Here is a 20,835-nt window from a genome sequence, read left to right as displayed (position 1 = left end):
ACCTTGAAGTAGGTAAGTCATGTTATGCCTACCAATAAAAAAAGGAAGAAGAAACACATTTTAAAAGTCTGATCGTGTACTTAAAGAACAGCATGAACTCCAAAACATGTTGCTGCAGAAACAAAAACCAGAACATGCAGAAATACGCAATTGACTCTTTGTAGACTTGCTCGGTAATATAAAAACAGATTTTTGTAAGGCATTGTGTAGGAAGTACACTTGTAACTTTTAAGTCATTGATCTAAAAACAAGAACATGCATATAGAACAGAACTGGCCTTTATTTTGCATTAATTTGACATGACTGATATTTCTGGTCCTTTTTCCTAATTTCAGACCATTTTCCTAAATATTATTTTCTAGCTCCTTATACATTCCCCCCCCCCCCGCCTCGCTTCAAGGTCTTAAACTTGGAAATTCAGCTGTGCAATAAGCATGTGATCTTATTAGCATGCCAGAATAAAATTCCTAGTGTGCTTGATTTTAAACAGTTGGTTGGAAAGAGTCACCAAGCCAGTGCTGTTTTGCAGCTAGACTGAATTGGCTGTAAGTTGCCTGTATAAATGAGATCATCCCACTGAGCTCTGTGTGGTGCCCCACTGACCTCTATGGGAACAGTGTGCATAAAGCCTGGGGACTACTAATTTCATGGAATACGTGTTTGCCAGCTGTAACTAAGATTTATTGCCTATTTCTGACAGCTGTTGAGTGGCATATGCTGTCACTAACTTGAGGAGGCATTTACAGCTTGCAATGCCTTGCTGGACTGATGCGTAACCTTTAAAGCTTTCTGAAGTTGTTTGCAGCATACTGTTTTCATAGAGAAATACTCAGTTTTTTATTTCATTCTTGGTGTAAATGCTTTAGGTGCAGGTATAAATGTTAAATGTAGCAATGGAAGCCAAATACATTGAGAGGCCATAACCCAAGTCATGCTCTTAAGTGCTACCGTTGACATAGGAAAGCTTTTATATTGTGTGGTTTTTTGGAAGTAGCCTTGCAGTTTTGCAAAGGTAGTAACTGTTACCTCCCGGGGGGCAGATTAAAAAAGGATGGCGCTTTCCTTTCTCAGGCTGTCAGGCACAGTGCTGATGGTAATTGATCTGATGTTCTGTGGGAAAATGACATAAATAGTTAATGGAAAGCAGAAATTGCTCTTGGCAATAAAATAAATGGGACATGTAATTATCTAATGATTAGACAAGTATAATCTTACACCGTGCATTGAAACATTGATTCCTTGCACGCCATTCAGGTTGTACAAGTTTTTGTTCTTTTTTTTGTTTGACTACTTAAATAGAAATTAATTCAGTTCAGGTATTCCTAAGCCAGAGGATGAAGTAGATAATACTTAAGATGTGTACCTAAGATGTCCTCAATGTTACAGTGTTTCTGCAAATGTTTCAATTTTCATGTAGTTACCTGTTTTTCATTGTGAATATAAAGAAATATGGGGGAAGGTAAAAAATATTTTAAATATGATCTGTGCGGAGTTACAGAAATATCCCAAAACTGTCATGTCTTTTGAAGAATTGCTATATCAATTTTGGAAATAAATGTAAGCATAATCATCAAAGTGTGAAACAGAAGGATTTTACCTATGCCTTTAAGTGTAAATCTCAACACATTGGCACAGCTTTTTAGTATGAAAATACTCATCCAAAGGAACAGGAAACAAGATGCCAGCTAATGCTGCATTCCAGCAATTCTGGAGGAAACGCAAATCCTTAAATTGCATAGGGATTGCTCTAGAGTGATTGTAGTGCTTTTAAAAAAATTTGCATTAATATGCTAATGTGAAATGTGAAAGCATTTTCAATGAAGATAGCAGAAGCACAGAAAATTATTACCAAAGCTATTACAATTTTTATCTCAAGCTAGGATTAGTGGCATTTTTACAGGGTTTATGTAAAGCAGTATCAGCTTATTTTTCTTTAAATGGGCAGTAAGAAAGTGTTTCTATTTGCTTTCATTATGGTAAAGCTAAGGAATTCCTGATTTTCTTGACCTCAACGATAACTCATCTATAGTCTGTAAATTAAAAAACAAAGCATTATTTATACATTCTGCTCTGGGGTTCTCTTTAAAACACTAATTAATTTTATTGTGAAATCTTTAACAGCAAAATCCACAAATGGTTGCCTTTCTGGATGGTGATGTCTTTCACAGACAGTTGCAGTGAAACAGGCATTTAGAGAGTTTATGTCCTTGGGTGACAAACTTCCGCAGTCGTGACTGTTGCTGGTTCTTGTATAGCAGTGCTGTTTGCGCTTGACAGAAATGCTGTGGGTGGATCAGAGCATTAGACCTTACTTGCAACAGGAGGGGATTTACCCGCTGCACTTGATAAAGAAAAGTTGCAGTTGAGATGGGAAATTGCATGTTTTTTGGAAGTTCTGTGGTTTAATTTCTAAAATGTCATTTTATACTTGAAAAACTCTGTGCAGCTGTTGGGTGTATGCTTATATGTGTCTGTTTAAGGGGAGGGCGGTAAAAGAGGAGCAAAATGTGGATTGAACCTTTCTGTTTACGTATTTACATGTTACAACCTGAGGTTTAGAAAGACAACTGCTTTGACATAAATTGTGAGCGTCTTAATTGATACTTTCGGGCCTATGAGGTTGTGGAAGGCTGATGTGTATGTTTAATAGTGCTCTATGTACAGATTTGTGATACCTCCTTGGGAATGGGATTGCTGCTCCTTGCGTTTTGTTACAGAAAGAGAAGTCATAGCATATTGGTTAAATAAAATGATAATGACGTTATATTTAGTAACTTCCATAGTGTTATTTCCTTTAAAAGGGACTGAGAGAAAACAAAAATCGGGGGGGGGGGGGAAGGTCTTTACGTGACATAACTGCAGAGTATATTTAAAAAAAATAGGCAAAGACGAGAGAAGCCGCAAACCTTTGGGAAAGGCCGCCTCGCACTGCCATCGGTCGCGTTATTCGGTATCCCCAGAGGAGGGGCGAAGCTCGGGTGCCGCCGTGACTCGCCGCTGGCGCCCGGCCGGGGATGCCGGGGGCATGCTCGGCAGTGCCCGTCGGGCCGCGGGGCCCCAGGGCCGCCTGCCGCCGCTCCCGGGCGCGGAGGGCAGGTGCCTAGCGGGTGACGTGCGCCCGCTGCCCGCTTCCCGCCCGCCCGGGATTTAAGGGCCCGAAGGGGGCCCGCTGGAGGGAGGGGGACGCGACACGGACGCGCAGCGCGGGGCGGGCGCGCTGTGGGGTCCTTTGGTGCCCGCCCCGCGGCGGGGACGCGCGGCGGCGCGCTGCCGGCGGCGGCTACGTGACGACGCTCAGGTCCACAATGAGCCCCGCTGCGCGGGGGGGCGGGGAGGCGTCGGGCCCAGCCGGGAACCTGCCGGCGGGGAGGAGGTGGGTGAGGCGCTGCCCGCCCCGCCTGCCTCTGCGGCCAGCCTCGGCGGCTCGCCCGGCGGCCCGCGCTGCCCGCCTCCTCCTGCCGGGGACGCGACTCACCGGGGCGGCGAGGTACGGTGTCTGGTTCTTCGTTCTTTCACCACCCTTTTTTTTTTGGGGGGGTGGGGTCGTGGTGGTGTGCGTGTTGTTGTTGTTTTGTTGTGTTTTTTGTTTGCTCCCGTGGAGCTGACGAGCTGCAGCTCGTGCCCGCCCGCCCGCCCGTTCTCCGTCACCCTTGTGGTGGCGGCGTGGAGGGGGGGGGGGGGCTGTGGAGAGCCCCGCTCCGCTTGCGGAAACAGGGCCGTGCTGCGGCGCGGCCTCCGTGGGGGCCCCGCGTCTCTTCCGACACCGCTGCGGGAAGCGCTCAGTGTCCCCTCGCCGTACGTAACGGGCTGGGGCGGCGGGGCCCCGCGGGGCAGGGACGGCGGCGTGTGTTGTTTAATTACGGGCTGGTAAATGGCGGAGCACGTGAGGGGCGCGGCGGGGCCGCCCCCGTCCCGGGGGCCGCATTGGCTGCGGGCGGGCGGCCCGCCTCGGCGGCGCGGCGGGGGCGATAAGAGGGACAAGGAGGCGGGCACGGCAACAAAGGGCGGCGGGGACGGCAGGGAGGGGAGGAAGGAGGGCCGGCAGCGGCCAGTACTCGTGCGCCGGGGCTCACCTGCCTGCCCCACTCCGCTTCTCTCCTGCAGCCCCGGCGGCGAGGAGCGCTCCGCAGCCGCGCCAGGGCTGGGGTGCGCCCGCGGGATCGCAAATGAAGTGCGAGAACTGCACCAAAACGGTGAGTGCGGCGGCGCGGAGGGACGGGCGTGCCGTGAGGCGGAGCGGCGTTTGGTCGCCGGCACCTGAGGCGCGGGGGGAGCTGCTGGAGAAGTACCGAGCGGCGCTGCCGTCGGGTCACGGCCGTTTGCCGCGCGTGGAGCCGTCACGTAGAGCGGTCGCGACGTGTACGCACGGCTTCTGTGCTCGGTTTAGTCTTCCCCTTGGGATTAAATGAAAAAAAAACACCCTCGGAACTGTAAAACTGATGAATAAGTGAATTCCCGAGGAATTATTTTCACCGTAGCAAATACACTTTGAGGACAAGGCATTGCATATAAAGATGTAGATGTAGCGCTGCCGAAAAGAGCTGCGTTACCTTCTAATGATACAGACAGCTCTGCAAAGATGTTCTTACTGAAAGGTGAACGTGTTTCACGAAATACATGCGTTTGATGTTTTGTTTCAGGAATGCAGTAAAAAACAGAAAAATGATGATACGCAAAGCACATCTGTTGACGCACTGAGTTCAAGTGATGGTTTTGAAGAGGTAATGTTCCTTCTCAAAATTGTGATACGCTCTTATTTGTATTTTTATTTGTTGTGTACCCCAAAGGAGGTTATAAGTAGAGAACTTTCAAGTGCTAAATATAACTCTAATCAACAAGCAGTTGTAAGCAATGATGAGCACTTCTAGACTTCTCGTAATGTGAGAATCAAGAATCTTCTGATGAAATAAAATCCCCCTTACTAAGCAAACATGAAACAGAAATTGAAGTTCTAAAAAGACTTTTTTTTTAGTGTCAAAAGTCTTATATCAAGTCTTCAAAACAGACAGGGCTTGTAAGGACAAAAGACGGATTTTGGTAGTACAAGAGCACAAAATGTCTTATTTTTTATGTTAGATAAACTTACAGGTCACGGTTTTTCAACAGATAACTGTTTCCCTGGGAATGGGTTCTTAATTGAGGGATGTTTGTTTAATTTTTTTGCAAGTTGTCTGGTTATGTTGCACTTCTATCTGAGCATTCCTCCTTCCCACAGATAGGCTGCCAACGGTGTTATAGCCAAAAGTGTGAAACTCTTGATCTGACAGTAGATGTTCAACGTAACTGTAGGACTGCATTCTGTTTTACCTCATGGTAGAAAGCCAAAGCCATCTTGCTGTTAGAGGGGCATCCGGCTATTAAAAGAGGTTTAATAGTTGAAGTAAAAGTTTTCTCAGTTGCTCGGTAAGTTGATGGGGACTGTCAGCTCTGAAATGCAATGCAAATCAAGTTACTAGAACATGGACTAAAGGGCTAAATTTAGATCTGTGTTTACGCTTAAACATTTTGCAGTTTCACAGTAATAATAGGAGCAGAGCCATGAAGAAGGATGGAACAAATTATTTTGATTACTTGTAAGTAATGTTGGATGTTATGCAAGTGTCATGGATTGTCTTGTTTTAAACAAAACAGTGACAACATGTTTGCTCTTCAGCTGGGTCATTGCAGAGGTCTTCAAAACGGGTCGATCATTATTGAATACTTGTTTACTTTTTATTTCCTCCCTCAGAAAAATGAGTTTCATACGTTGGCTAATGCTAAAATACTCCTTAGCGACTGCCTAGCTTGTGACAATTGCATGACATCAGAAGAAGGAGCCAGAGTTTTTCAACAGAATCAGAAGGAGCTCTTTCGTATTCTTAACCTGAATAAGGTAAAGTGGCACAAACAATAATACACTGTTTTTGGTGAGGAGGAGGCAATTACAGAATGGCTAAGCAACTTGGTTTCCCAAGGCAGATAATGTGATTTGTCAGGATATACTTTTTCCAAAGAGGAAGTGAAAACTTCAGGCAAGATGAACGTTAAAGTACTTAAAATAATTTTGCACTAGAGATGCAAGATCACAGCGCTTAACCTAAATGCTAGAGCAACGTTGCTGCACTTGCAAAAGTAAAGTTTTTGGAAAATGTAACTACCTCATTACTGTGATAACAAATTAGTCTGTGTTTCAGTGTTTACAAATACTCATACCTTGGTTACTAGGACTGTTCTGGATTTTTTTGGTGCAAATGTGTCCATATTTCAGTTCTGCTCCAGACTTCTGTGTCCTTACTTGGTATGCAAAAGCTACCAGAATTGATGTTTTTTCTTACATCTGTATGTAAGTGTCAAAAATAAGAGGATTCATTAGATAGTGATTCAGTTTTCTTAGAACTAATTTACCTTTCCATGCAGTATGATGATGTTGTACATGAGAAAAAGAGAAGAAAAGGGGAAAAAATCTTTTGGGTCACATGGGTCCTATTAAGAGAGCCTGAAGTCTACAGTAGGGAGGCCGCCGGGTACCTTGATCAGAACTTCAGGGGACCAAAAGAGGACAGTGAGCACGGGAGGTGCTTTCCAGGCAGACAGGAGCTGTACTTGAAGGGTCATTATACAGCATTTAGGTTGTCTAGGTACAAGCTATGGTCTCTAACTTCTTTAGGGTGAGACTAGTCTGTGACGTAGTCCCAGTTTGTCTTCCGAGAGCTCAATTGGTGTGGCAAACTTCCCAATTAAAACATGAGATTCATTTTCAAGTAAAGATCACAGTCATCAGAGCTTTAAAATTGCAACACCATCTCAGATTTTTTTCAAAGGGTTCTTCAGTGTCTACAAACACTGGTTTGTTGATGGTGCTATTTTGCCAGTTTCCCTCAACAACTTCAATGATAGAGACATAGGAGCATTAACAAAGGATCACATCTGTAATTTGCTGGGTTGGATTTGTAACTTCAAATGCCAGTGATGGAAACATTAGTTTATTAATTTTTAAACATACAGCTTTTTTCATATTTGCTAGAATGTTTCATATTTCTAGAACGTCTCAGGTGCTGAATGTCTCTTAACTTTCCTTATGCCATTAGGAGACCAACCACAGAATTGTCCGAGGAGGGATGGATTTCCCTGAGTTACATAAAAGAAACATCTACAGATGATTAGAGATGAACGCTGACAGGATCAGAGAACAGCCTGTCCTGTCCTCAGGAAACTTGACAGTTGTTTCATAGGGGTTTTAATGATGTCGCTCGCTGAAACATAGGACACTGAGGAATAACTGCAGGAGTGGAAAAGGCAGGGAAAGTAGGGAGCCTTACCCTGTTGTAATTGCATACCGTATTTGCTTTGTTTTTGTTTTGTTTACCAGAAATGTGATACCTCAAAACACAAAGTGTTGGCAGTGTCTGTATGCCCTCAGTCATTGCCTTATTTTGCTGCTAAATTCAATCTCTCTGTGAATGATGCAGCCAAGAGACTCTGTGGTTTCCTCAAAAGTCTCGGTAAGTTTGGGTTTGTTATGATGGTGGAGCAGAAAGGGGAGATTATTTTAGGTTTTTGCTTCCTCAGCAGAATTCTTTGTTATGCAGTCATAAAGTGCCATTGCACAACCTAGTTTAGAGTTTGAAATATGCACTCTGTGATATTAATGACCGTGCACCAGTATGATGTACACCAGTTTCAGAAATGGCTTGGAGGCATTACCATGTTGATAGTAAAGGTCACAGAACAGAAGGACATTGTGGAGCTGTCCTCAAAACCTTCACTACCAAGAAGACAGGGAGGATTTGGTCATGAGCTTCAATGAGATTTCCCCTTATTTTGTAATTTGAGGGAGGAAGGAATTCTTATCCTAAATGCCTTCCAGTCCTTTTGACAGATTATATCTCTACAAGATTCTCAGTTCTGGATTTTTTGTGTAATTTGAAATTATATGCAAGAACTGTTGTATCTGCCTATTTTATGTTAAAGCTGTATCTTTTGCTCTTTTTATATACAAAGTTTTATTTAAAAAACAAAAAATGCTTTGTCTATAGTTTTGGGATATTTTAATGTACTTGGGGAAGGAAGGAAAAGGACAGTAATAAACCTATAAAATGTTTCCTTCCTTGTATTAATTTTTCATGGTTTTTATGCATGTCTGTACTCAGTATATTTTCTTAATCTGAAAGGAATGCTAAGTTCTGGTGGGCCCCAGTTTTCTTAGAATGCGTTAATTATCTATGCCTCACTTGTAGCAGGGACGTGCTCAGTATTACGTAGGCGTGTAGGAAGTGAGTTGCTAAACAGGCAGACGGAAGGTCTCTGCTCTGTTGTTGATATGCTTGTGTACCTTTGCACACAACTTCAGCAATGGAGGATATGCCTCTTAGCTGGATTTTTTTTTGTGGATAATGATATGTGACTTCCGCATGTCTTGAAAAGAGTCACTGCATATAAGCCAGGAGTTGCAAGATCCCATTCGATTAAACAAAAAGCAAATATGTGCTTAATGCCAAGCTTCTTATAAAGAAGCAGACAACTATTGGAAGTGTTGCCAGTCAGCATTAGCAAGTTGGTGGTCCTTTTAAATTTATGACATAGAAGATAGCTTTTCAATGTATGGCTTTTATTTTTTACTCTACTGTTTGTGAAAATTTGAAGAGGGGAAAGAATATACCCGTTGGTCCTCCAAGATTCGCTATACATCTGAAACTTGGAAAGAAGCCTGCGAGAAGGAAAACATTCTAGTAATGCCCTTTTCCGTACTGCTTTCTTTCATAGGGGTGCATTATGTATTTGACACCACTATAGCTGCTGATTTCAGTATCCTGGAGAGCCAGAGGGAATTTGTGCAGCGGTATCAGCGGAGGAACCAGGAGGAGCATGCCTTACCGATGTTTGCCTCTGCTTGCCCTGGTGAGAACTGATTTATTCAACCTTCCTGCACACCAGCCTAGTCTCACAGGAACGACGAAGCAGCTAAGGAAAGGGTGGTTTCATCTGGGAGCCTTATATAACTTAGAGCATTTTGGCTTTGCTTTTGAGAGATACCAAATATTGCACACAGTATTTGTTACCAGTAGCGCTGATCATCCTGAGTGCATTTCAGTGCATTGCTAGATGGGCCTGTTTTCATGGGCTGTTGGGAGAGCGTAATTTGTTTCCAACAAGTGTCATCAGCTTTCCTGTGTGTAAGCGAGGTGCCACAGCCATAAACGTGAACCATGCAGTCAAGGAACAGGCGTGATTGTGCTGGGTAAGGCATGTGCTAATTCAGTGTAGGGTCTTAACACAGTCAGATACAAAGGTTGCAATAAATTCACTATCTGCATGTACAGTTGTCTTCTGTTGGAGCTCTGTAAAAGGTGAAGAGTGTAAATTCTATTGTTGCTCCTAAAAAAAAAATAACCCAAAACAAACCAACCCGCAAAAAAACCCCAAAAAACCAAACCAAAACCTTGCTGTAGTCCACAGCCTCTGATAATACAAAGAACCTGAACTACTGATTTCCTGTGCTAGTGTTTATATGTGGTGTTTATTAGTCAGTTGTATTTGCCATCACTTCTATAAAAGAAGCATATATTACATCTGCGTCTCTGGATAATGAAACTGAGGTAGAGAAGCACTGAGGTTTAGTGCTTTGTGTAAGACCTTAGGAGAAATTAATCAGAACTGGAATTGAGGAATTAGTGGCTGCTGCTTGTGTGTCCAGACCACAAAGTTTAATATGGTGTTTCCTCGTTGAAAAGGATCTTTAAGGAACTTTGCTGACTGATACAATTAAATCACAATGTCCGTTATCTTAAGGAAAGTTTTGAACTTGCCACTTGACCCTTGGGGAAAGTAGCAAGTGACATTACCCTTAATGACTGTGAGGTGGTTATGTCTAACACTGACAAAATAATTCCCACTTGAAATGTCAGACTTGACTCATTAAATGTCTCACTTCTGAGAATTTTGCACTTGAGAACTTGTTCTGTTATGAACAGAACCTTCACTTAATCATAACTGAAAAGATGTAGAACATTTGCTCACTGTTTACTTTTTCCATTTGTTAGCACAGCATCATTTCAGTTTAAATCATATTCCTAAAAAAGTATCAAAAAGGGGTAAAAGTAACTCCTTTGCCTAACCCCTCCTCAACTCCACCCTAGTAAGTTCATGGTGTTGCTTTTCAAAGGCTAATAAAAATTAAAAAATAGTTCTTTCTGGTTTGGAAATAACTTCATTGGATTGCATTCTTTAAAGAAATATTACAGAGACACTGAGAGTAAGCGTTTGGTGATCCTCAGAATCTGCTGTTGTCAATTATTTAAAGTTTAAATACTGCTATTAAATTATTCTTGTACTTTTGTTCTGTGTATTCTCTAGAAGAAGTATCTGGGTTACATATATGTAGTTCCTAAAGTGTATTACGAGGAAAAGTCTCTTTTTTTTCTCCTGTTACTGTTACCTCCTATCTTCAGGAGCAGACATCCTATATGTTGCTTTTTTTCATGTAAAACCTGTGAAGTTGAAACAATTGTATTGCTTAGCTTTGTCTTGTTGTTGTACGTGGCTTATTTAAAATTCAAAACCTGAGGATTTCTTTTATAACTTCTTCTGAGATAATTTTAGTTTTCTTTGTCTAGAAACAGAGCTCAGATTATCTGCTGCTCTCATTGGAAATATTTTAAAATAGTTAATGGAGGACTTTCTTATTCTTTTCTGTTCTACAAGAGATTGATTGTTTTCCATGCTAGTTATGGTGTTAGCTATCTGCTGTGGTACAGATGTTAGCAGCAGCATGGGTGCTTTCCATTTCTGGAAAACTGAACTGAAATATCACTGTAAACCAGTTCTGAAAACATATGGTATTTCATTGCCATTGACAGCAATTACAGACACTCCTCCTCCCCCCTCGTGATCAGTCATGTTTAAAGTAAGGTTGTTCACTGTGTTTCCTGACTTTAATTGCCTGGGTGCATTTTCTGTTCCTCATTCTCCATCCTCTCTCTACCCCCAGATTACATAAATTTGTCCCAGAACTGTTGCTTACTTGGGTGTGTTTATGAAAAACTGGTTTTTATATAGCTCTGTAGATAGAAGGTCAATGTGAACTCAAGTATAACTGCTTTACTCTTACTTATCTTCGGGTGTACTTTCCACAGAAATATCAACCTCTGCAGGAGTGGTCTGTGGTGTAACATTTACCATGAGCAAAAGACTATAACCCATATAGTCCCAGAACCTGTTAAAAGAACATTTTATTGTCTCTGTCTTAATTGTTCTTGCCTTCTGCTGCTCTCTTAAAGGTTATTTTTTTGGTTTTTGTTTCGTGTTGAAAGCACAACAGTGTAACTACTGACTTTGTATGTAGTATCTCAGAAGTAATCAGTTCTCTTCCTTCATTGGCCAAACTGGTAAGCACCATGAAGCACTTGCTCTGGGAACCAGTCAGTATTTTTAAAGCATTGCCAACCTCTGAACTCCTAGAACAGGTCGACGGGGCAGGCTTACAGCATAAGTAGGAAGAGTGTAACTGTTGAGGATTCAAATGCTTTTGTCCCAGACAACTAAACTGATCTCCTTTTACAGGAATGGGGTTTTGCAGTAGCAAAAGTTTTCTTAGTTTTCCTGCACTTTATACTGATGCATAGATATTTACGGCACGTGTCTTTGTGATTTTCTCATGATAAACCACTAAGAATAACGTGTTCTGCAGTACCTTTGTAAGAACGTACACAGTGATTTGTAGGGGTTTCTTCTTGTTCTTTGCTAACACAAACCAACAAGTGGCTGAGAATCTGAATGAATTTATGAAGGGTATAGGTCTGTATGGGTACAGATGTACATTGATATAAGAACTGGGTTATCTTGGGCTTCCTGTAACTGTGGCTCTGGAATTGAGCCCTGTTGATAAGTAGGCAGAAACAGCTAGTGCGTGTGTGAAGTGCAGATAAATGCCTTGTATTGCTCATTCACCAAAGCTGCTTGTATAATTAAACAGTGACTAATGGTTATTGTGGAGCTGGAACTACTAGACACTTGTTCCGTCTATTGTAAGGAAAGAAACAATTTAAGAAATTGCTTTGGGCGATACCTGCCAGAATTCTCTTAGGATTTAGTGAAATTTCCTTATAGTTCCTGACTGCAATATCTAAAACATTCCAATTCTGAAAATTAGGCTCGTAGCAAGAGTGCTCTGGGGATTAATGGTAATCATAGTTGCAGTATAAGGGAAGGGCCTTCCAGAAATGCTGCTAAAGTACAAGGCAGAATGTTTTTCACAACTGTCCTTATTTTGTTTGAAGCAGTTTTTGTTCTATTTTGACAGCACTTGAGACTAAAGCCATTTGAGAAATAGGATATACAATGCTAATTGGCCTTTGTATCAAGCACCAAGAAATTAATGTCCTTTGTTGCAGGTAATATCTTGGACTTAAACTCCTGGTTGAAGTTGGACATTAAGCAAACTTCTTACTCAGAACTTCTAGCAATGCAGTACAGTCTTGACATGTAGATCTATAGTCCTTAGCTTTTTCTACAACAGAAATGAATGCTTGTTAAAGATCATGTATGTCTCTGAGGCTTTCCATGGAGACCAGTATCTGTTAATAGTGAAGTCTGTACATTAACAACAATTGGGAATACTAAACAGCTGGAGGATCCTCATGTTTCTCTAATACTTACACTTTCTCATTTTCATCAGTCAAATTTCATTACAGTGGGAAAAGCACTTCTTTGCCATAGAGAGACAACCATCTGAACACCACTTGGATTCCAGTTTTGTGCTGTTGTTGGCCTTTATGGCAGTGTTCTGACTTACACATGTGTAAACACCTGGTAATGTTTTAATTTCAAGCTTGAGAACTAACCTACAGGTTTTACGTTTCCTGGCAAGCATGTACTTCACAGCAATTTTTCTCTTTTATGTAAACACTAATCTGTTTGAAGATAAAAGACTTAAGTGTGGTATTTTTCACTACTTCTTAGCACCAAAAGCAACACACCTCCCTAGAAGGCTAGGCCTAAGACTTCTGCACAATTTAGGTATCCGATTCTCAGTTCATGTAGGTGAAGCAAGAAGTTCCCTATCCTTGCTGTGAAAGATGCTGGGCTGTTGTTTTCAGTAAGAGTTACAATGCTGAAGACAGAATTGCACACCCGGAGTATCTTAATCTGCTCATTTGTCAGTTCCTGTTCTGGAAGGTGGGGAGCAGAAGAACTGCCCTGGGTATTGGGGTGCTGTGAATAGCCTGTTCCAGCTGAAATGCTGAAGGAGTCGGGTGAAAGGGAGGGGGAGTCCTGTGTAGTTAAGAATGTTGAATGCAGGGAGATTTCAGTTGGCTACTTTGTGTGTGGGTGTGTGGGGGGGGGGTGTGGGGGGGGTGTGTGGGTGTGTTTTTCTAAAGAAGGTGTGGCTACTCTAACAATAGTAAAAGAAGCCATTTTTTTTCCAGGCGTAATCCATGTGCATCTTGTGGTAATGCTTTCATGTGACTCTTCTGTTCTAGAGGAGGCAAGCTGGGTGCACGGATATTAAATCTCAGGAAACAGAAGGTTACAGTTAAGCAGCTGAACAGAGTACATATATTGTAGTATCTGGTGATCCGAGGGCTGAGGTCTAGAAAGTCAGCTTATTCTTTGTTAGCTGGGGTCCTGCTCTTTCTGCTTTGTTAAATCTATACATTAGAAAGGGTGTAACAGGTCATGAAGTTCACAGTAGCTTCTAGGTGTAGAATTAATGACACTTTGAGTTACTGATAGCCGACTGTAAAGCATTATAACAGAATCTTGAGGTTTCCCACAGTTTCCAAGGTGGGGCTGCCAGCCTTACACAGAAATGTCCGAACTACTGTGAAGGGATCTTCATTTTCAAGAGCTGTTCTATAACTGCTGCCACTTTACTGTATGATTTTCTGTCATTCTAGGTTGGATCCGGTATGCTGAAAGGGTACTAACCAATCTTGTGACCTCTCACATTTGCACTGCAAAATCTCCACAGCAGATCATGGGTTCCCTGGTGAAGGGCTACTTTGCCAGGCAGCAGGTAAGTAATTCTCATTTATTTTTACCATTAGACTCTTCTATAAAGATGGGCTAGTAGGTTTTAATACTGCAATACAGATTGTGATAAAGCATCTTCTTGAATTTTTTGTCCTTTACTTGAAGAATAAATGGTGCTCTGCTGCTATGCAAGTGTCCATGATAAGAAGAATGTACAGAGAACCTTATTTCATGCGGTGCAGTGTGAGCTGGCAGCAATCCGTGCGCTCCCAGTGCAACATGGATTTAGATGTTTATAGATAAAATTAAATCCAGGGTAGCTAAAGAGATTCTTGTTAAATGCTGCTTGTGTAGTTCTGCAGCACAGCCAAAACAAGAACAGAGGATAATAATGTAGAAATTGCCCTGTTATCTGGGATCAAAAAAAGCATTGTATTCTAGAAACTAACCTTTTTATCTTCTCAATTTTGTATGTTGAAAAAGTTGCTGTTGGTTTTACGTATCATAGTTAAATTTAACTGCATCCACATTATATAGGAAAGTATTTCTATCTCCATGTAGGTAGAGAAATATTGATGGACTTGCTGTGGATGAAAGTGAATGAGTGACAGCAAGAGTCACTCATGGAGTCCTGACTTGCATTCACTTTCTAAGGCAATCAAAAGCAGAAAATGTGATCTGAAGGAATAAGTAAAAGTTTCAGCCAGAAGACTGACTTTGGATGTTTGTTGTTGATGCTTTGTGGACTTTGTGGCAGTCTTTAAATGTAATTGCTAGGGATGGATTGCTATTATTATCTGCATAGAGTTTATGATACTATTTTTGTCCTTATCATCCTTCAAGCTGTCTTTTGCTCTTCATGGAGTTCACATGTGCTCTCTTCCATTTTCCACAGAACTTGTCTCCTGATAAAATTTTCCATGTAATTGTGGCGCCTTGTTATGACAAAAAACTGGAAGCCTTGCGGGAAGATTTCTACACTGCCTTGTATAATTCACAAGAAGTTGATTGTGTCCTGACATCAGGTTAAATCTTCTTTAAACTCACTGTTTATAAAGATACAAATGAATTGCCATTGTTAAAACAGCCTTTATGCCAGACTTTGCTTTTTTCAAGTCTGCTTCGGTTGTAACGTTGGCTTTTTTTCTACTTGAAAAATAAGTACAGGTTTTTGTGCTACTGGTAGTATAGGTACTGTATAAGGAAGGCAAAGCGAAAAATACTTTCCTTCTAAGTTGGTATTAATGAGAAAACAAGATTCAGGTATTTGTTTTTGTCAGCCTCTTGAGAAAGGTAAGAGTTATGCAAATCCATATTAAAAATCATTGTCTTGTTTGTCTATGGTCGTTACTTAATCTCCACTGGGATTATCCATAACATCCCAAATGCATGGCACCAGTGGCTTTTTGGTGTGGCTCTTGTCTTTAAGCTTAATGCCCAAACTGCATATCCTCCTGTTTCCCATGCAGTGTAGAAACGTCTTCAAAACCTTACCTAACAGAAAGGTTAAGGATAGCATTATGCAAAGTTTGGAGCAAGAGGAAGGCCCTTTTCTTCAGGGCTGGAAGTGTGAGGCTTTTCAGTTACTGGAGGGAACTGCCTCTTAAGAATTAGAGAATGTGACTGTAAGCACAATAGGTATTGGGATATTCATCTCTTAAACAGAGGCACAGCATGTGCATTTTGCTTTGTGTTGAAAGTAAAATGTCATACGTTTTCCTACAGGTGAAATTGTCCAAATAATGGAACAGAAAAATGTGTCTATGAAAGATGTGACTGAAGTAGCTGTAGATAGTTTGTAAGTAGTTTTGTTGTGGATTGCTTCCGTATTTTAATGACAAATGACAAAACCTTAGAGCACATTCAAAGTAATGTTTTTGGGTTTTTTTTTTCTTTTTAAAGAAAAAAAAAGCCTGCATCAAAGCCTGAGTATACTAAAACCCCATCCTTTATATAGTGGCCAAACAACCCCAAAGTATTCTCTTAGATGTTCGTTGCTATATATAAAAGTAATACAAAACAGATAATGTAAGACTGTATATGCTGTCTACATAGAAAGAGGGTAATTTGAGGTAATGACCCCTATCTAGTGAGTCCTTTAAAATTTATGATTTTTTTAAAATTTGTGTAGCTCCTTACTTACTTTTTAACACAGTAATATTAGATTTGACTATATCAAGTTCATGACTTGCTAGTCATGTCCTGTGTCACTGTCTCAGGGTGTTGACCCCCTACAGAGCTCTCTTATACTTGAGCTTGTATAAAGCTGAACACTCTCATGTGCCCCTCTCCAAATGTCTGGCCTCACACAAAGATGCTGGGATACAGTCATGGGGTTGACCATCTGTTCTGTGCTTCCTGCTCAGAGCAGTATCTTGACAGTAAATTTCCACCTGCCCTAATGTGTTCATGTAGAATTGATTTGAAGTAGCACCCTTTCAGGAAATGGTAATTAATTTTTTTTTTATATACTGAAGACAGAGGTTAGTTTTTCAAGATTAGATAAAACATGCTTTAGATGAAAATCACACAAAGCATTGAAGAGATTTTGTTTACTCACTGTATGACTGGCACAAAAAGCAGCATGCATGTTGTTTTAATTTTCAGGCTTAGTTACAAAGGCTGGTCTCACTGCTTGCTGATCTTTGTTCAAGTGTGACAGATGTTACTTGGTACCTTTCCAAAGTGGTGGTAGTGGAGCAATAAACATGCTTTCTTGCACAAAATAGAAAGCTCTGGAAATTTCTAAATATCCTCTTCACTTGGGTTAGTATCCTGCTTGGACCTTTCCTAGACTGGAGAAATTTAAGTGGTACAGTGGTAACAGTTTCAGAGCTGGTTTTGTAGTGTAGCCTCTGTGGTTACTTCTACCAATGATTGCTGCACAGAATGAAAATTACATAAATAAAAGTGCTTAAAGACAAAATCACATAGCTGGTCATTTATTTCTAGATCAGCCTATCCAATGAAACAACCAGCCTTTATTCAGAATATAGCTATGTTATTGGATCAATTTATGTTAATCTGATAATACTGGTTCACGCTGTGAGACCCAATGACATAGTTTTTGCTCTTCTGGGGTCTTAAGAGTAGATTTTGCAGAGGAATTTATGGAACTTGAGCTCCTCTTCTTAAAACAAGTTCCAGCACAGAAGCAATTTGTGGTAAAATACTCAGCATTAAAAAAGTAGTGTGAACAAAGTAACTTGTGTTCAAGTTCTCAACTCACTTTTGTAGCTAGAGAATGCTAATAAATAGCAATTGGCTAAAATGAGGAGAGACATCGTGAAGCAAAATCACCCAAAGTTATATGGAAAAAAGAAAAGTTGCAGGACTTCCTAAATAAATGCAAAGGTATGGCATAGAGGGGGCAGACATATTAAATTTGTAAACTTCAGCTCTTTAGTGATTAAAATGTTTCTCTGTCATTATTACAACTTCAGCATTATTTATTTTTTTAGTAAGGTGTTTACTGGGGTAATTTTCCCTTTGGTTTTGTGGTTGAATGCTGTGCTCAGATTGCTGCTCAGGAAAGAGCTAGCAGTATAGGCCAGGAAAGGTCATGTCTGGATGTTCTGGGAAGAAGGTAATTTGGACTATAACTAGAGAGGCTTTTACATGTAAGAGCAAAGGACATATCTGTCCATTCGCTAATCTGAAGACGAGTCTCTCTTCCTGAAAGTAGCATTACCACACACCCCTATCGATTTCTCCTTTGCCAGAAATGAACATGAGCCTGTAGAGCTGCAGTCTTTGGCGATCACCAGCATGCACCGCGGTACACTCTGTACTACAGCCACTTGTGCTTATCAGTGCTCTGTTTTTAATTGAGGCACAGGTGAACCTACAGGTTAATGCTGTGCCTGTTGGATATGATCTCACTAATTTGCTTTCCTGAACTATAGTGTAGCACTTAAAGGTACAGTATTCTAGCCTGATTGCAACTGTACAGATTTGGTGTTATTTTAGTGGCACAGTGTTACAGACTCTGACAAACAGTTCCTGGAGCAGGACATTTTTTTGTGACCAAAGGCTCATAACATCTGAAGTACTTCTACATTCTCACAGGCTGAAAACTATATCCCCCCTCACAATGTCTCTTGAGCAGTGAATGGCTGTTAACCAAGCCTTTATGCTGTGCTGAATGTGCATTCTTACAAATTACTGTTGTTCAAGGCTTCTGAATGTGGAAAGCTGCATCCTACCCCCACCCCCCATCTTACTGCTGTCCTAAACTGTTTGTTTAGGTTTTTTTTAATCTGTAATAAATAAAAATGTTAATATGTTCTCGCTGTATATTTGCTGCTATAAAACTCTTTTTGGGTTTTGGGGGGAGGGACAGAGAAGGGATAAAACATGCTACTTTTTACTGAAGTGAAGGAATGAAATTTTGGAGTTGATCTTCCTGTTGTTTTCTAAGGTTTGGTGAAATAAAGGAGGGTGATGTAGTAAGGCATGATGGGAAGAGATCCGATGGTTACCTGGAGCACATTTTTAAACATGCTGCGAAGGAGCTTTTTGGCATGGATGTCAAAGAAATCACCTACAAAGCATTAAAGTAAGCTAAAAGTTTTGTACCCTTATTATGTAGGGTGGGCTACATTAGTGAACCCTAATGTAGTTATTGCTAACCTGGCTCGTTTGCTGATAGGCAGTTACATATTGTAAACCTGTAAATTTGTTGCTGTAAAGTAGCTCCTGATAGCTTTAATTTTATTAACAATTTACCTGCCCTTAAAAATTCTATTCTGAGAATTCTACCCCAACTTCTGCTTAACTTGGTTTAGACACTGGAAGAGTTTGCCTTATCACTGTTACCCTTGTTCTACTCTCTTTAGAGTATCTGAATACAAACTGACACAGTTGGATCGTCCCTTTGGTAATGGAGGGGTTTAAAATGTTCTCTGTGTATCTTTATAGGAACAAGGACTTTCAAGAAGTTACCCTTGAAAAGGATGGTGAGACAGTGCTGCGTTTTGCAGCAGCTTATGGCTTTAGAAATATCCAAAACATGGTTCTGAAGTTGAAAAAAGGAAAGTTTTCCTACCATTTTGTAGAAGTCCTTGCCTGCCCAGGAGGTAGGAATAATTGTGGATCCACAGTTGTTCTGCATGCATGCGTTGAATCTCAAAGGAAGGTTGTCTTACAGACAGGCCCTTAATTTCATTCTCTCTTGATCCTCCTCTTAATAATCCAAAATGCTTGCTACTTAGTGAATGGTCCAGAACAGCAATTATATGTGCAGGGTTGGCTCAGAAATGGATTTGGTTTTCTAAAATTAACTACAATGTTATTTGTTCTTTTCTGACCTATAAAGAAGTAACAGCATGGCTCTTAACCATTATTTCAAACCTCAGAGGAGGTAACTCTGAAATGGTGGTTGTCAAGGGCAAGGAAAGACAAGGAACATAATTAAGATCATAAAACCACAGAGAAGGCAGAGAAAGATTGTTGATATGGAAACCTCATTTACGTTAAAGCATTGTTGATATTGGAGTCACTTTAAGTAAATGCAAATTCTAGCATCATGGGTTGCGTAGTTTATATAAAGAAACAACTTCATTCTTTAGAGAAGTATGAAAAAAAAGCTCCAAGGTAATACAAATGTTCTCTTCATATCAAATCTTCATCAATCTTGTGGCTTTTTTTTTTTCCCCCCCCTAAGGGTGCCTAAATGGAAAAGGTCAGGCACAAACTGAAGATGGAAAACCAGATAAAGCACTGCTTAACCAGATGGAAGAAGTGTATGCTGCAATACCTGTTAGACTTCCAGAAAGCAACATGCATGTACAAAAGATGTACCAGGACTGGCTGGAAGGTATGGACTCCAAGAAGGTCCAGGAAACTTTGCACACCAAATACAGTGCAGTAAATCAAACAGCAAGCAATCTGGATATCAAATGGTAATAAATCAAACTTGCAAAAGATTTGCTTAGGTTAGTTACAGATTCAGCACTGGAAACATTCTATGCAATTGCAGATGCTATGCACTAGCCGAGTGTATGAATGAGACGCTTCCTAATTGTGGATGATTATTTGTGAAGAACCATTGCTTTTTAAAAACAGAAAGAGAAGCCTCCAAAAGCCCTGGTTCCTACCGTTGTCATTTAACTTTTACTGTGTGTAATCTCCTGTGTGTAATGGATTTCTTTATTAAAAAATGTGATCTTGCAAGGTACATAAGCACTTTCTGCCAGGTGCAGGGAGTGTGATTCCTGATAAAGCTACTCCCTGAAGTGAAGGGTTCCCTTCCCTTCACAAAATGGGCTCCCCCAAGAAAGTGAGATTATTTCACCCCTACTCCTAGGGATGCAGTCCCTTTCATCATGGGAAAACAGTCATCATGAGTTTCAATATTGTTGCAGTTTGTTGTGAAGTAACTTGGGATTTACTTGTCTTGTTAACAAAAAAAAAAAACCTTTACAGGGACAAGTGTGTATATGGAGAAGTGTAATGAATTTATGTATGCCTTCTATCCGTATCTTAACAAAAATTACTCAGTTCCAAACTAGAGTCACCATTGCTTACTGATGTAATATTTTTTAAGGAACAGGATGCTTTACTTAAAGCATAATTGGGAAACTAATGCTAAATGGTTACAATGCAATCTTTCATTAAAAATAGTTTGAAATAGATTGGTTGGTACAAAAAGAGAACTTTTCTTTCCTCTTAGGTTTTCTTAGAAACTTGCAGCTAGGAAGAATGGTGCTGCTTACTTTGTGTGGCTTCTTTATGAGAGTGAAACATGCATATGCACTGTCACATGAGTATGTGCATACCACAACTTTGCTAGATTTGCTGAGCCAGACTTCATGCACTTTTATCCTCTCGTGTGTCGGTACACAGAACACCAGGTTGTTTTTTCATTTATCTCCATGTTGACAG

The 20,835-nt window shown here is 40.7% G+C and overlaps 1 protein-coding gene across 1 annotated transcript; it reads left to right on the top strand.

Annotated features, from left to right (window-relative positions):
- Positions 1-5,782: 5,782 nt before the first annotated feature.
- Positions 5,783-19,857, top strand: NARF (nuclear prelamin A recognition factor; the record flags this gene model as incomplete). Its single annotated transcript, XM_082008171.1, has 9 exons — positions 5,783-5,872; positions 7,349-7,481; positions 8,743-8,877; positions 13,875-13,993; positions 14,846-14,975; positions 15,676-15,748; positions 18,371-18,508; positions 18,871-19,028; positions 19,616-19,857. The coding sequence occupies exons 1-9, from the start codon at positions 5,798-5,800 to the stop codon at positions 19,855-19,857; spliced, it is 1,203 nt and encodes a 400-aa protein (XP_081864297.1). The 5' UTR covers positions 5,783-5,797.
- Positions 19,858-20,835: the final 978 nt, after the last annotated feature.

This window comes from Phaethon aethereus (assembly GCF_964289735.1).
Source record: "Phaethon aethereus genome assembly, chromosome: 18".
Lineage (NCBI taxonomy): Eukaryota > Metazoa > Chordata > Aves > Phaethontiformes > Phaethontidae > Phaethon > Phaethon aethereus.
The sequence above is the reverse complement of the archived record's forward strand: the minus strand, read 5'-3'. Positions and strand labels throughout refer to the sequence as shown.